The 16,285-nt window shown below is 38.3% G+C and overlaps 1 protein-coding gene across 1 annotated transcript in view; it reads left to right on the top strand.

The window, feature by feature from the left end:
- The window catches only part of LRPPRC (leucine rich pentatricopeptide repeat containing), a 93,750-nt gene that overhangs the window by 54,480 nt on the left and 22,985 nt on the right, over positions 1 to 16,285 (top strand). The window contains exons 26-29 of the mRNA XM_069852654.1: positions 9,538 to 9,606; positions 9,867 to 9,957; positions 13,203 to 13,345; positions 13,452 to 13,539. Of these exons, the coding sequence (XP_069708755.1) occupies positions 9,538 to 9,606; positions 9,867 to 9,957; positions 13,203 to 13,345; positions 13,452 to 13,539 (391 nt within the window). The remainder of the gene's footprint in view (positions 1 to 9,537; positions 9,607 to 9,866; positions 9,958 to 13,202; positions 13,346 to 13,451; positions 13,540 to 16,285) is intronic.

The following is a 16,285-nucleotide window of genomic DNA, read 5'->3' on the forward strand; positions in this document are numbered from 1 at the left end:
CTGAATTTCAAGACCTGACAAAGGAACTGCTTTGGGTGAGTTTAGTGTACAGGAATACATCTATCAACAGATGTCAAGTTAATTCGGGAGGTAGATAGACTTCAGCAAAGAATTGTGACATCCACTGTCAGTAGACCTCAAGATACCAGTTGCCATTGGATTTAATCTACCATAAAAACAAGGAGAAAATTTCTATTTGATATTGAGAGATTACAACCTTCTTTCATCCGGATTGCTTTCTTAAGAGTCTGCATCATAAAACTGAATCTTGCTGAATTTTTGCAGGAGAAACTATTGTGCGAAGATGCTTTCTTGATTTCTAACAGCAGGCTTTAGAGTCTTTTTAAATGTTTAATTTAATGATGGTTGTATCTAGTGTCTGAATTTACCTACAAAGAGTTATTTTTGGTCTTATTAAGAAAAGAGTGAAGGAGATGAGACCAAAATTTAAATGTTTGAGTTTTGAATGCAAATTGTGTTAGATAAGGGTGGTCTGAGATTGAGGAGTAGTTTGTAGGGGGTATAATAGCTTTTATTAGAGTAGCTGTATACAGCTGAGAGGGAGTGGAAAGGATGAAGAGCTTTTAGACATGCAAGCACTATAATTACAAGAAAAGATTATTTTTTTTTCTAACTGTTGAGTCCTATTAGTCTAATAAAAGCATTACTTCTCCTTATGAAACTGGACTCTGATACAGCTATTAGTGAGGTAGGATTTTGGCTGTGCATGCGTGTGGGGTTAGTAAAAAAGTGAGTGTTTGCTAATACAGTACATATTATTTAGAAGTTCTTAAATACTGCTTTCTTAAAATAAAGCAAATGAGTATGTTTCCAATAAGTACATTTGGTAAAGGAGATGGCTACTGAGCAAATTCCTTCTGGAGAGGGAGAGGCTGTTTGGAATGTGAGATCATAGTTAGAACTGTGCGTTCTTGCTCCAGGGACTTGGTGTTACAGGGAAGATATTATTCAGTTTTATAATGCTTTTTTTATTCATCATACAACATAAAACCAGAGTCCATTGTGAAGAGCAAATTTTTGCTCTGTTTTGAGTCTGAACATCCTTGAGGATTTTTTTTTTAGCATGGGTTTTGGTGCTTCTTGATGTTACCTTTCCTTCCAGTGTGATTATTGTTGTTAAGTTCTCTTATTGTCTAAGGATTATTTTTACTAAAAAGAGTTCGCTGCATAATTTCTTTTGAAAATCTTACTGGTAGATGTAGGCTATTCCAGTAGTACTTAAGCATTCATCAGTGTTAGTTGTCATGAGTAATGCTGAAATTGTAAAGCTTTTTGATTTTTATTTTGATATTTTTGGGAAATAATAAAGTTTCCTTACATTTTTCTCAATGTCTGCCCAACATAAAGCAGCATATAGCCCTGTTTCAAGTGAAATAAATAAAATCATGAGTATTTACTCAACAAATACTAATCACGTTGGTGAAGTCAGTGGACTGCTTAAGTAACAGAAGCTTTGAGGCAAATACATACTTCAGGGGTGGAAAATACAGTAAAATCTTTACCAGTGGACACTAGAAGCTTTGTTTCCTTCTTATGAACTACTGCTGCTTTTTATGAAAAAATTAGCCTAGTAGAAGTCGGCTAGCTACTACGTTGGGAGATTGTAGAATAGACAGAAAGGAAAGCATGAACTTGAATTGTAATCACTTCTGACAGAAGAGTTAGGAAGGGTAGATAGTAAACTTTTGTGTGTTTGTCTTTATTAAATATCAGATGGTGCTACTAAAATATAAAATGCACTATAGTTCAATCTTTTTTTTTTAAGGCATAACTTGAAAATCACAAATTGCTCCACTTCAAAACTGCTGCCGCATTAGAGTACACTTGCCCTCGTTATCAAATATGAAAAGTAGTTCTATTGAAGGTCCAGGTTTAATTGTATTCAAGCTTTCATACAGTTATTCCTTGCCCAAAAAGTTGGGCAAGTGTCTGGATGTTTCAGATGAGCTTCTCGTTAAAGAAATTATTGTTATGGGGCTTGAGGTGTGTTTCGTTGTATTTTTTTCTAGGCAAAATTGCGTTCCCATCTTGGATCTGAGTAGTTTAGAAGGTTTTCCTTTGTTTAGAAAGAATAAAATGAATAAGGTTATCTTTCTGTGCCATCACCAAAGAAAAATTATTTTTGAAATCCAGAAGAGGTAAGCTTTCAAAATGGAAAATGAACTTGGAGGAAAAAGTATTGCTTCCATGGCCTGTCATATACAGATGTAGCTTCCTGTTATCCTGGTACTATTATGACTTAACTTCTCTCTAGCTCAGCCTTTCTTTGTGTTTGATTAGGTAGCTGATGTGATACCAACAAAAGCAACAGTTGTTGCTTTTGGATGCACAGATTATTTTTAGATCCCTCAGTATTTAAAGCTGCATCTTTTATAAACTTTTGTTGCATGAAAGTTGGTATGTTCACAGCCAGTAGTAGTCTTCTGTGTTTTTTGTATATCCTACTATGATAGTTCATTTACGTTCATATGTTAGAGGTTGTGCACTGGTGGAGTTCAAGGTCCAGAGAGATATGGGACAGGGGAGGAGTATAGTCAGGACTCTAAATTTCAGGAAAGCAGACTTGCGGCTCTTCAAGGAGTTACTCGGAAGGACACCCTGGGACATGGTCCTTGGGGACAAGGGAGCAGAACAGAGCTGGGAAATGTTTAAGGGTGCTTTCTATAAAGCACAAGAAAGCTCAGTCCCCAGGTGTAGGAAATCAGGCAGGAAAAGGAAGAGACTGGCGTGTCTGAGTCTAGACCTGCTGGTTGAACTAAAGAAGAAGAGGGAGCTGCCCAGGCAGTGCAAGCAAGGACAGGGAACCTGGGATGTGTGTAGGAGTGCTGCTTGGTTGTGTGGGGATGGGGTCAGGAAGGCCAAGGTGCAGCTGGAGCTGAATTTGGCAAGGGAAGTGAAGACTAACAAGAAGGGCTTCTACAGGTATGTCAGTCAAAAGAGGATGGTTAAAGAGAATGTACCCCCACTGATGGTTGGGAATAGTGACCTCGTATCAACAGACAGGGAGAAGGCTGAGGTACGTAACAACTTCTTTGCCTCAGTCTTTACCAATAACTGTTCTCCTCACCCTTCCTTGGTCATGGGACAGCAAGATGGTGACCAGGAGGGTAAACCCCCTCCCACTGTAGAGGAGGATCAGGTTCATGACCACCTGAGGAACCTGAACATATAACTGTATCCCAGAGTCCTGAGGGAATTGGCAGATGTGGTTGCCAAGCCACTCTCCGTGATATTTGAAATGTCATGGCAGTCAGGAGAAGTCCCTGGTGAAGAAGGGTAACGTTGTCCCCATTTTTAAAAAAGGGTAGAAAAGATGACCCTGAGAACTACTGACCTGTCAGCCTGGCCTCTGTGCCAGGGAAGATCATGGAACAGATCCTCCTAGAAGCTATGCCAAAGCAGATGGAGGACATGAAGGTTATTAATGGCAGCCAGTATGGCTTCACCAGGGTCAAATCCTGTATGACCAGCTTAGTGGCTTTTGATGATGGGGTGACTGCTGCAGTGGACACGGGTAAACCAGTGGATTTGGAATCTGGACTTCTGTAAAGCCTTTGACATGATCCCCCACAACATCCTTCTTTATAAATTGGAGAGATACAGGTTTGTTGGGTGGATGGCACGGTGAATAAGAAACTGGTTGGATGTTCGTATTCAGAGACTAGTCCAGATGGAGTGGTGCCCCTCAGGGGTCTGTACTGCGACTGGTGGTGTTTAATATCTTCATCAATTATATTGTCAGCAAGATTGAGTGCACTGTCAGCAAGATTGAGTGCACCCTCAGCAAGTCTGCAGGTGACACCAAGCTGAGCGATGTAGTTGTCACATCAGATGGACGGATGTCATCCAGAGGGACATGGACAGGCTGGAGAAGTGGGCCTGTGAGAACCTCATGAGGTTCAACAAGGCCAAGTGCAAGGTCCTACACCTGGGTTGGGGCAATCCCCGATATCAGTACACGATGGGGGATGACATGATTGAGAGCTGCTCTGCAGAGAAGGATTTGGGGGTGCTGATCAACGAGAAGCTCGATGTGAGCCAGCAATGTGCGCTCACAGCCCAGAAGGCCAACTGTATCCTGGGCTGCATCAAAAGACATGTGGCTAGGAGGTCGAGGGACGTGATTCTGCCCCTCTATTCCTCTCTTGTGAGACCTCATTTGGAGCACTGTGTCCAGTCCTGGAATCCTCAGTGTAAGAAGAATATGGAACTGTTGGAACGTGTTCAGAGGAGGGCTGCAAGGATGATCAGAGGGCTGGAGCACCTTCCATGCGAGGACAGGCTAAGAGAGTTGGAGTTGTTCAGCCTGGAGAAGAGAAGGCTCTGTGGAGATCTTATTGTGACCTTCCAGTACCTGAAATGGGCCTACTGTTCATGAAGGGTTATGGTGACAGGATGAGGATGAATGGGTATAAACTGGAGAGGTGCAGATTTAGGCTTGATATAAGGAGGAATTTCTTCATCATAAGAGTGAATCCTAACACACTGAAAGCATCTGAGTTTTTGTTCTTCCTAGAACCACTCACTTCAGACTGAAAGGGTCCAATCACCAGAAAAATCTTTTCTGTACTAACATATTTACTTGAGCTAATTGGGCTACAAGAAAGCTGGAGAGGGACTGTTTACAAAGGCTTGTAGTGATAGGTCTAGGGGCAGTGAGAATAAACTGCAAGAACTTAATATCTACGTATTCCTTTAACTTTCTAATTAAGCAGTAGACCTACTGCTTAGAAGCAAGAACTTCAGCCAAGGTTCTTAACATAGGGGAAGATTAAAGCATAGCATACAGAATTTATGTTGTAAAAAACTTTCTTCAAGAAACCTGCTGTGGAAAGGCATCCCAGGCTTCATTGAAACTGCATGGGATTTGTGAGATTTTCACAGACATTTTTGTGGAACCAGGAAAAAATCTGTCTTTAAATTAAGAACTTCTTATTAAATGTTCTGTTTTCACTGATGCTTATGTTAGAAAGGGCTGTTAGAAATGACACACATCAGTTCTTATAGCTGTCTGTTCAAGGCTGTCTGTTTGGAGAAGTAACGTGTTTTCTTGCAAAACATTGCTTTGGCATCTAAATCTCAGGAACTGGTTCTGGTACTGGTAACATAAGTCTCTGTGGCTGTTGATGTAACTCACCATGAAATGTTCTTCTTCCTTTAGCAGCATTAGCTGTCTCTTATTATTACTGTTTTTTTCAGCTACAAAGAGAGGAATGAATGGATCTTCATATCCAAAAAATACCATCAGAAAAATACAATTGGAAAGAGTAACATGTACAACGTTTATAAAATTTTGCTGTTTATCTCCAATATGTTTGGTTTGCTTATTATCACAGAACTGTGTCCTGAAGAAAAGATTGAGTTTCTGGAAGCAAATAAAAGGGTTTAGAAAACATTAAACACTTCAGGAGGGCAGAGTTAAACTTGATTGGTTAGAATTGGTGTTATTCATGGCAAAGTTATGCTGTGAAAGGCTAAATTAAGTTGTCCAGAATGTGTTACAATTATTTTGCCAACCAGTGCACAGTAGTAGTTTGTTGAAGTGCAGTGTTGGAAGGTTAAAATGAGAGTAGTGCATCTCTTGTCACATAGATGCCAAGTAAAAAATACTTCTGCTGGATTTTAATTAACTATGCATCTTAAGCCAGCTATAGCAAAAATGGGGTCTCCTCAACTCTTAGTTGTTGAAACGTTCTCTTATTTTTAACAGTACCTCAGGGTTTCTGGTTGGTTGTTGGGTTTTCTGGTTTTTCCTCTGTAAGTAAATTTTGTGCTTAAAGAGAAAAAGGTTGCTTTAGGCAAGTAGAGAGAAGAACACCTCCAGGGATGGGGTAGCCACAACTTCCCTGGGCAACCTGTTCCAGGATCTCATCACTCTAAGGGTGAAGAAATTCTTCCTTATGTCTAGTCTAAATCTGCCTCTCTCCAGTTTATTCTCATTGCCCCTACACCTATCACTACAAGCCTTTGTAAACAGTCCCTCTCCAGCTTTCTTGTAGCCCAATTAGCTCAAGTAAATATGTTAGTACAGAAAAAGATTTTTCTGGTGATTGGACCCTTTCAGTCTGAAGTGAGTTGTTCTAGGAAGGAGAAGAAAAACTCAGATGCTTTCAGTGTGTTAGGATTGTTGCATTTACATGATTTTTTGAGTGCTGCGTGGCAAGAATTCTTCTAAAAACACAGCATTATTTTTTCCCCTTCTGTTTAGTTTTCTTTCCTGTGTTTGGAGGTAGAGAAACAATGAGTAAATCGGTGTAGGGTGGTGCGTTGAGCCTGAGAAGGATAATAACAAATGTAGTCAAAGGTTTGCAATGGTTTGTATAGGAGATATGACTGAGTAGGCAAGTTCTGCTTGGTCTGGAGAAGAAACTGTGAGGTGGAGAAATGTTACATGTACCACTCCTGAAATTATTATGAAATGGAGAGGATAAAGAGGAATCAATCAATCTTCCAGTAAAAAATCTTAGGGGCTTCAGGTGCGGCTAGTAGAAGCTAGACTTGAAAACAAAGAAGTGGTGGCATTTTGGTTGCTTTCTGCAGAAGGTGGTTGAGGTAACGCTTTGCCAAAAGATTGTGAGAATGATAAATCTTACAGGGGCTCCAGGGACAACCAGAAAAGCTCATGGAAGATAAATTGCTTACTAGAAACTGTGTGACCCGCTGTACACTGAGTAATTGGGGAGTGAGAGAAAAAACAATGGGGGAAGTATTGCCAGGGTTTCTGTCATGATGTTGTTGTTACTTATTAATCTATCATGTTTTTATTATTATGTAGGTGCTTTTAGGGAGATGATAACAAGCTAGATGAACCTTTGTTTTGGTACAGTGCAAATATTTTATTTTTCTAGAGAATGTAAAAGCCAGAAAACCTCCATGTTTAGTTTATGCTGTGTGGATTGCTTGAGACTCAAAAGTTTTTTTCATTCCTTAAAGCAATGAATGTCTTAAATTAAAAAGAAACAAACAAACAAAAAAACACACTAACAATGCAATAAGAGGTATGTTTGGCTTTTTTTTTTCAGTCCATTGAAACTAGCAGGATCAAGTGGGAATTTGGAAGAGTAATTAGAGCAAATTTACTTAATTTTCTTTATTCATCACATTTTTTTTTATTCTGTATTTGTCTGCTGCATTGTAGAAAGTCTGCTTCCTGCTAAAAGCAATGTTTAAAATTCCCTAAGATGTTAAGGGATAAGCGACAAATATGGACTATCAGGCAAGCCCTGGAGATTTAGTTAATCTGACCTAGATGTTCTTTTGATGATTGAGACCTGCAGGATATGAAAACACTTCTCAATTTCAAAATGAAACACAAGGATATCTGTTGTATAACTCAGCTGTCCTTGTAGTGACAGACGCATCAATCATTTCTGAACAGGAAAGGATTTACTATAAAAAGTTTGTAGCTTTCGAGCTGCTGAGTTCATTGGCATTCGGATCAACAATGATATTGGAAGTTGTAAGTGAATTCAGCATTTGAATTTTACCATGTCCTAAAGAGGATTAGCTACAAATGCAGGCAACATACTTTTTTCTTTTTCATTTTCAAGAGCCTGTTGTGTAAGATGTTAATTCTTGACTTAGTTTTTGGCATATTTTATGTGAAACTGCTTGGTGCTTCTTAAAAAAAGCACTGAATGGATACCTATAAACATAAATAGCTATGGGGAAAAAAAATCATTGGGGAAAAAAAAATCATCAGGGACAAAAGCAAGTACCTGTGTTTGAGGTAGGTGTGTGTGTACATACAGACACACACACATTTGTGTGAACACTTAAGAAGTAACTGTTTTTCTTTAACTTCTTGGGTTGGTATTATTTTTATAGTACAGTTAAATGTATAGAGAAAATGTATAAATTACAATGGTAGCAGTTTCTTATAACTTTAGCAAGTTTTAACTTTTTTTGATTGAAGTTTTGCTGTGCTGGTTTTCTGATGCATGCTGAATTGTTTTAGAAAGAGGTCATATTAATAAATCTGCTCTTGGAGAAAACAGGAAAAGGAAATTATTTGTGTTAAAGAGACAGGAAATTGGCTTTTTCAATGGTAGTTGTTTCCTCTGCTTTGGAACAGAGACAATATTTCTCACAGCTTTTTATTCAAACTACCTCTTATCGTTTATATGAAGTGGTGTTCAAATTTTGGAAGTCACATTTTTAAACAGTAAACTTCTTACAATATTAACAGCTAAAAGCATTCAAGAGTCAAAACACATGTTCCGCTGTAGGCATGAACTGACATATCCTCAGTATCACTTTGAGCTATATTAATGCGAATCTGGACACCTGAAATGAAAGCAGAGTCTTCTCTGTAAATGTCCTTGTGCTAAAACAAGAGTGTGAAGAAAGTAAATTCAAGCACTCTGTGTGAGGGAACAGTAAGAGGTGAAAATGATGGATGCTTTGCACAGTTTTTTGGTGTCATTTTTTTTAAGATGCATTAGACATAGATACCAGCATGCCTGTAACATGTTTCTTAAAGAACTTTGTTTTTTCCTATGTTTAATGAATAATTTATTTAGGTGGAGGAACGGATATTTTGATGTCTGTAGTGCTGAGAGGCACAATGTGGTAATCTATACCAGGTGGAGTTTCCAAGTCTTGAAACCGTTTTGAGGAGGTGTATTCTGTAGCTGTGTTCTGCTTGAAACTACAAAGGAATTAATAACAAAAGACTCAACAAACTTTGTAAAATAAAAAACAGAAAGAACTATGGCATATTAACTATTAAGAGTAAGTCTGTTCAGGGGCAGGAATTGTCTCAGAGTTATTGCACCTAGCTTCTGCATTGGTAGTGCGTTACTCTTCTAACGGTTACTGCTCTGTAAATTTCTGCTTTTCTTACTCAGCAGGAGAAGTGAATGTCTAAAAATGCTGTTGGTTTTAGATATTAATAATTCTAAGAAAATGGTTACTGTCAGCAGGAAAGGGATATCAGAAGTTGCAGTTGGGAGGCATGGTTTTCTAGTTGCTAAGACATTGCATTGGTGTTCATAGAATCATAGAACCATAGAATAACCAGATTGGAAGAGACCCACCAGATCATCGAGTCCAACCATTCCTATCGAACACTAAACCATGCCCCTTAGCACCTCGTCCACCTGTGCCTTAAACACCTCCAGGGAAGGTGTTGAACAGGAACATTTAATTGTGGGGATAGTTTGGAAGCTTTTGATATAATTCTTTATCTTGAGTAATACAAATGATTACAATGGGTAATAGCAAAAATACTCTAATACTGTGGTGGTATAAATTACTTAACATTTCATTTCATCTTAAGTGTATTTTAAATCAACCCTCTCCGCAAGTGTTCAACCAAGAATCATCATGTCATGAATAAAATGACAGCGGTTTCAAAGTCTCTCATAAATGCAACCTATCTTGATTATTTGTGAGCTTGTAGTCTCATTCAGATTTCAAAAACAACAAAGAAAACCTATGAATCTTTATTATTGTTTACTTTTCCTTAGAATGTTCTGTGTGATGTAATATGTTTCTTGTGGAAATATTTTACAGACTCCTGGCTTGCGAGCACATTCTGGAAGGTTACAGTGGTTTGCAAAGAAGTGTATACTGAGTAATCAGGTATGTGGCTTGTATGAGGTCTTCTATGCAACTGTCATTATATTCCAAGAGAAATTGTTGTGAAATATTTCATTGCTTGACTCTTATATTTGTGAAAGGACTTGTGACAGGCTGATGAGGTGAACTTAATGCTCTGTGTAAATGCTGTTGTATACTTAAACAGAAATATTTTAGCTGAATGCACACAGCATGTAAGTGCATGTGTATTGAAAAATAATGTTTTGTCAAAAGTATAACAATGCTCTTCGTTCTTTTTAAAGATGGAGACTTTGGAACACTTGGTAGAATTAACTCAAAATTTATTTGAATGTGATAGAGATGAGATGTACTACTACCTGCTTCAGCTGTGTGGTAAGTGAGTTTTTGTTGTAATCTGTTTCCTTTTGTGATAGGATATAGGAAATAACCCTAAAATGGAGAGGAGCTTTATCATGATGTGCAATTATCCTCAATACCGCTTTTGAGGCATCTTGTGTGAAGGAGTACAAGGGTGTTTTTTACCTGCAGACCTGAACACTTGCATAGAACTTAAATAGTACAAGTCTTTCAGTCCGTACTATTGCCTTGTGTCCTAATTTCAAAGTTTACTCTGTTTTGGTTTTTAATATGCTTAAAGAAGAAAAAAATGCTCATTTATTATATCTTCATAAGTAATAAAATAGTGGAGTCTCCTGTAATTGGATCTGTGTCTGAAAGGTGCTGCATTTTTTTTTTCTTCCCTAAATCTACCAGATCTTCACCAGCCACAACCTAACTTTTGCACCATTTATGGGAATGGAATGGTTTCTAAACTTGAAAGCTTGTTTTTATGCTACAGACTTAGTGCAGGATGTATCAATAGATTTCTTAATTTCTTCTATTCTGTATTTTTCAGTCTGTGCTGATTTTGTTATTCAGTGCATCGCACGATTATACACAGTAAAACTTTTGGAAACTTTAGTTCTAGTTACATTTAAGTCTTGAAAAAAGTTTTTGTGTTAAGATAAGGTATGAAGCATTAAATAATGAATTGGAACATTAAAACAAAAGGCATTACAGGGATTATGTACTTCAGTAACTTGTGCATTAATGAGCCGTTACAGCACTTAGATTTACTTTGGCATACGAGCTTGAAGTAATTTTAGGCTGTTCCCCGTGTATATTTTTGGTTGACTAGAACTAGTGATGTTTTAATGCTAAGTGAAATACTATTCAGACCCTCTTTGCCTTTTCGTATGGTAATGAAAGAGGCTTCTGCCTCACTGCACTTAAAGGAAGTAGAAGAGATGAGTACCTCCATCAAAAAAAATGACCAGAGATCCCTTTAGAACTTGGTTGCTTTTTGCTTCCTGCACAGCCTCAGAAAGCTTCAAAACCAAACTGTAGCATTGCCCAATTCTGGCTTTGCACATACTGGTTCGCCATCAGAAATCAAGGCGGCCTCAAAAGCAATCTTGTCTCAACCAAGAGGGAGCTTTCCTGTTTCTCCACTAATCTTGTTCACTTCTGGTGGTGACTGAGTCTGACAGTGTGCTTGCTAGGAATAGAATCCAAGAAACAATTTATCAAATTCTGTCACGCAAAATCTTCAGTGTTCTTTCAAAAGACAAAACCAATTCCATCTATTCAAAGAAGTGGAAAACATTTGTGGGTTTCTGTCACCACAAAAGACAAAGCCCATGCATGTTCTTTCTTTCAGCCATTTGGTATTGTCTATCAAAGCTGCCTTATGCACAAATATAGTAGAGAGTTGTCAATGGTGCACCTAAGCCATAACTTCAGTTCTATTTTATGCATATAAAATAAGAATCTACCATGTAATCAGAACTGTGATCAAAAATATGGAAAATAATGCATTTGGGTTTGTAGAATGACAGAATAAGTTAGGCTGGAGGGAGCCTCAGGAGTTCTAGGTCTAACCCTTTCCCAGAGCACGGACAGTTTCAAAGTTAGATCAGATCATGTCCTTGTCTGACGAAGTTCTGAGTGCCTCCAAGGGTGGAAGTCAAAGAGCATCTGTGGGCAACCTGTTCCAGGGTTGGATCAGATACTCCATCACTACAGCTTTTAACAGTCACCTGCCATCCTTTACCGCCTGCTTCCAAGGAGAGACTGACTCACTCTTCCTTTAACTGTCAATTAGGTAATTGAAAACACCAATTAGACCCTGTTATCCTGCTTTTCTTGAGGCAGCCCAAAACTCACCTTCAGTTTCCTTTTTCACTCCATCTGCTCCAACTCCATGTCTGTCTTGGTGGCTGAATTGACTTCACTTGTCAGTGTCTTATAGTTGTGAAGCTCAAAACTGGACATAGTCCTCTAGATATGGCCTAATGATTGTGAAGCATAGGATCAAACACATGGAAAAGCATTCAGACTTTCTCTGTCTTACTCTGCTAACTGACATCATTATCTGCTTTAAAACAGTATTTAGTCCTTAAGCCCATCATTTTATTTGACTTAAATTTGTCACCAAATTTGCTGCCTCTTCTACAAAGCTAAGGTAACACCAGAACCTTGTTGAAAGTGGGCTTGGATCTTGAACCAGCCTTTCCTTAACCTGCTCTTCCTGGAAAGAGGAAAACATTGCACTGTAATGTTTCAGTATTGTATTGTGATATTATTTGCAAAGCAGGAGATACTGTTTTGAAATACCAGCTTAACCACATTTCTCGAGAGTATCCGGTGTGTCATACTGCTTCCATGTGACTGCTCTAGCATTTCCTTGTGTTATGACTTAGTCCTGTGGAGCCTGAGATAGAGAACAGCTGAAGTTCCTTCACTGGACAGTGGAAGAATAGCAAAAGCACTGCTTTTAGAGGCTGGGATATTGCCGTGTGAACAACTCATTTCATCATCCACCTTTGGTCTCTGCATTCTTGCCTTACGTCTCTTCATTTCTGGGATCTGAATTAAACCATGGAATGAACAGCTTGTAGCTAGCAGATATTAGGCTTAGGTATCAAGCAGAAGTCAACACTGTTCTGGTGACATAGCGATAGAAGACACAGGAAACCACCTGCTCTCTGTAGTTAGATAATATTAACTGTTCTTTCACAAAGTCCAGTTTTCTATTTGTTCTTGTTGAAAACAGTGAATTTGGTAGCAATCTATTATTTCTCTTTTGGAAAGCTTATGTTTTACAGTCTCCAGAATGTCCTTTTTTCTCTTAGCAAAAAGGCCTGAAGGCCCAGAACACTTCTTTGACTTGAAATTGGTAAAGTTCTGGGATGCAGGTGCTCTAACTCAGTAACAACGTAATTAGAGGACTTTATTTCAAGAATTTCAGAATAGAGCTTAGCAGTGGTACCTTAGGGTGTTAATGTTTTGTAATAATTTAGATTTTTCTGCAGTTTTTTTAAGTTGATTTCTCATTAATTTGAAAATTCATACGATCCTTTTGGGTTTTTTCTGTTTGCATCTTTTCATGTCTTCCATTAGAAATGTATTAGAAGTATTTAGAAATAGTTTAGAACTTCTCAAGTTCATCAACTTATAAAGCAGAAGTACATAATTAATGGATGAATTAAGTTCCAAAGACACCTTTTTCTAATAACTTTAGATAGGTACGTGTACTCTAAATGTATTTTTATCTTAAGATTTGAATCTTGTTTCAGAGAACAATGATGATTGGCAGAAGGCTGAAGCTATTTGGACTAAAATTCAAGAAGAAAATATTGTTCCTCGTGAGAAAACACTAACCTTACTGGCTGGCATATTTGAGAAAAATGGTCAGGTTGTTCCATTTGAGGTGCCTAAGGTAACTGTTGTTTAACTTATCTAGCTAACAATACTTTTGAATATATTTATTTCAATTGAAAAATGTTAACAAATAGCATTACGGTAACTTAAAGTTTCTTTTAAAGGTTAGAAATGAAGATACCAGAAGTTCAAGTCCTCCTAATGTGGAAGAAAGAAAAATAAGGATGCTTTGCAAGAAAAACAATGCAAAAGGTAAACTTAAACCTTCCGTTTTTCCCCCCCTTTCATCATTAATTTTAAGATTTCAGTGAACCACAGATCAATAGATGTTTGCTGCTGCTTTTCGTTAGTTTGCTATTATGTTAGGAAAGGTGTGTGCTAATATTACCTGCCAATATTCTGCTTCAGAAGCTGATGCAAGAAGGATATGCTAAAATATTTAATATGTCATTGGAAATGCTGACTTTAAAATATATATTTGAAATCCAGTCTTTGGTGAAGTTGCCAATTTTAAAATTACTGAAGTGTTTCTGTTGTGAAGTTCACTTTATGCTATTGGGTTAATTAATATTACGTTCTAGACTTTCAAACGTGTTCATTAAGAACAAGAAGCTAAATTTATGCACAGTTTTTATGCTGAAAATACTGGTTTTATTCCCAGAAAAGCTTGCTGTTTGGTCACAAATTTCATATTATGAGACATGAGAAGTGTAGTGAGAAGGTAGATTTTAATATTGAGTGAAATAGTTGGGACATGTTTATGGGAGGGCAATTACCTTTTAAGAAGAAGTTATTCAGATATTTTATATTTGCCCCTGGTATTGAAGTCTTAAAAATAAGATTGGATGCTATTCAAAAGCATGCTTCAGGTACTTCATTTAAGCAAAGAAATTTAGATGAGAGAATTTCATTGCCAAATCTATCTAAATCTAAAGAGGTGGGACTATGTTATGGAGGTAACCCTTGTTCTCTTCCTATCTGGCCTTTACCTGTTAGTCTGTTTTATATTTGTTGATGTTGCAAGGCTCTTTATTCCTATTCGTAGGAAAGACTTGGTGTGTTGCGTAGTGTCTTTAGCTTCTTTACAGCCAAGATTGAAGTTGTCGATGCTGCACTTGGGGCACAACAACCCTATGCAGTGCTACAGACTAGGAGAAGTCTGGCTAGAAAGCTGCCTGGAGGAGAGGGACCTGGGGGTGTTGGTTGACAGCCGACTGAATATGAGCCAGCAGTGTGCCCAGGTGGCCAAGAAGGCCAATGGCATCTTGGCTTGTACCAGAAATGGCGTGACCAGCAGGTCCAGGGAGGTTATTCTCCCTCTGTACTTGGCACTGGTGAGACTGCTCCTTGAATACTGTGTTCAGTTCTGGGCCCCTCACCACAAGAAGTATGTTGAGGCTCTGGAGCGTGTCCAGAGAAGAGCAACAAAGCTGGTGAGGGGGCTGGAGAGCAGGTCTTATGAGGAGCGGCTGAGAGAGCTGGGGTTGTTTATCCTGGAGAAGAGGAGGCTGAGGGGAGACCTCATTGCTCTCTACAACTACCTGAAAGGAGGTTGTAGAGAGGAGGGTGCTGGCCTCTTCTCCCAAGTGACAGGGGACAGGACAAGAGGGAATGGCCTCAAGCTCCGCCAGGGGAGGTTTAGCCTGGATGTTAGGAAAAAAATTCTTCACAGAAAGTGTCATTGGGCACTGGAACAGGCTGCCCAGGGAGGTGGTTGAGTCACCTTCCCTGGAGGTGTTTAAGGCATGGGTGGACGAGGTGCTAAGGGGCATGGTTTAGTGTTTGATAGGAATGGTTGGACTCAATGATCCGGTGGGTCTCTTCCAACCTGGTTATTCTGTGATTCTATGATTCTCTGTTGAATTTGCACGCATTTCCTCCTGTTCTTCCTCCATCAGAGGAATACACAGACTATAAACAAAAGATAAAAATCTGTGTCCCCACAGCTTAGTCTTTCCAAACCCCTGTGCCTGTGGGTGCCACCCCACAAATAAAGTGACCTTATTAAGATATCATTTCAGATCAATTCTGCTATGAAAAGTTAATTGCTTTTCTTTGTACAACTTCCCTGCCTCAGATAAAAGCAATCAACTTATGCACGAATATTTGCCTTTGTATATGGAAAAGAGGAGTATACTTCAGTGCAGTTCCTTTGGCACAGTCTGTGTTTAAATCACTGAAAACTCATTCCTATCTGTCTCAACCCAAAACAGGGTCACAGAGGGAGAACTAGCATTACCAGACCTATCGGGGGGGTTGGAAATCAGTCTATTTCTAGCATTTGCCAGGGTGCAAAGCATTTTAATGTTCTGGATTTCCATATTTTCCTATACTCTGACAAATAACTAAGCGTATCACTTGAAAGCAGAGTAGAAAATACAATTAAATAGGTTTTAAAAAAAATTTTGCTGAATGAGGAAGATTTGTAAATATAAGGTACCTAGTTATTTTCTGCTGAGTGTTATCAGTGTATTTTACAGCTCGAACAGTTTTTTAAGCGTTGAGTTTTTAGAAGAATCTGTCAGTCATTCATACAGTTTACTTCTGTTGTTAGTAAAATGACGCTGTAGTCATTCAGTCACAGGAGCACTGATTAGGAGACTGAAGTGGAATATGGATATTCTGTTTGTAGGGACAGCAATCTTGTGGTATGTATATGAATTTAAGAATCATGTATTATCGCAGATGTAAAGATAGTTCTTTCAGGAATTCTTCATGCTGGCAAATTTTGGAAATCGAAACAAAATGTGAAATGCAGAAATACTTTTAGTGAAAACCACACAAAAATAATCAGTGCATGTTATAACATTCCTCAGTGTCCTGTGGCTTTGATATCAGAAATAATCAAGTGGAGAGCTGAAGGGAACTACATATGCCATGGACTTTTCAGGGACACTAGTTAAAAACAAAAACATAAAATATAACTGCTAACAGTTTATTATGAGATTTGATACTGAATCTATTAGTAAATTATGCCTGGATATTCTTTTATTTAAAG

The sequence above is a fragment of the Phaenicophaeus curvirostris genome, chromosome 2, assembly GCF_032191515.1.
Source record: "Phaenicophaeus curvirostris isolate KB17595 chromosome 2, BPBGC_Pcur_1.0, whole genome shotgun sequence".
NCBI classification, from domain to species: Eukaryota; Metazoa; Chordata; class Aves; order Cuculiformes; family Cuculidae; genus Phaenicophaeus; species Phaenicophaeus curvirostris.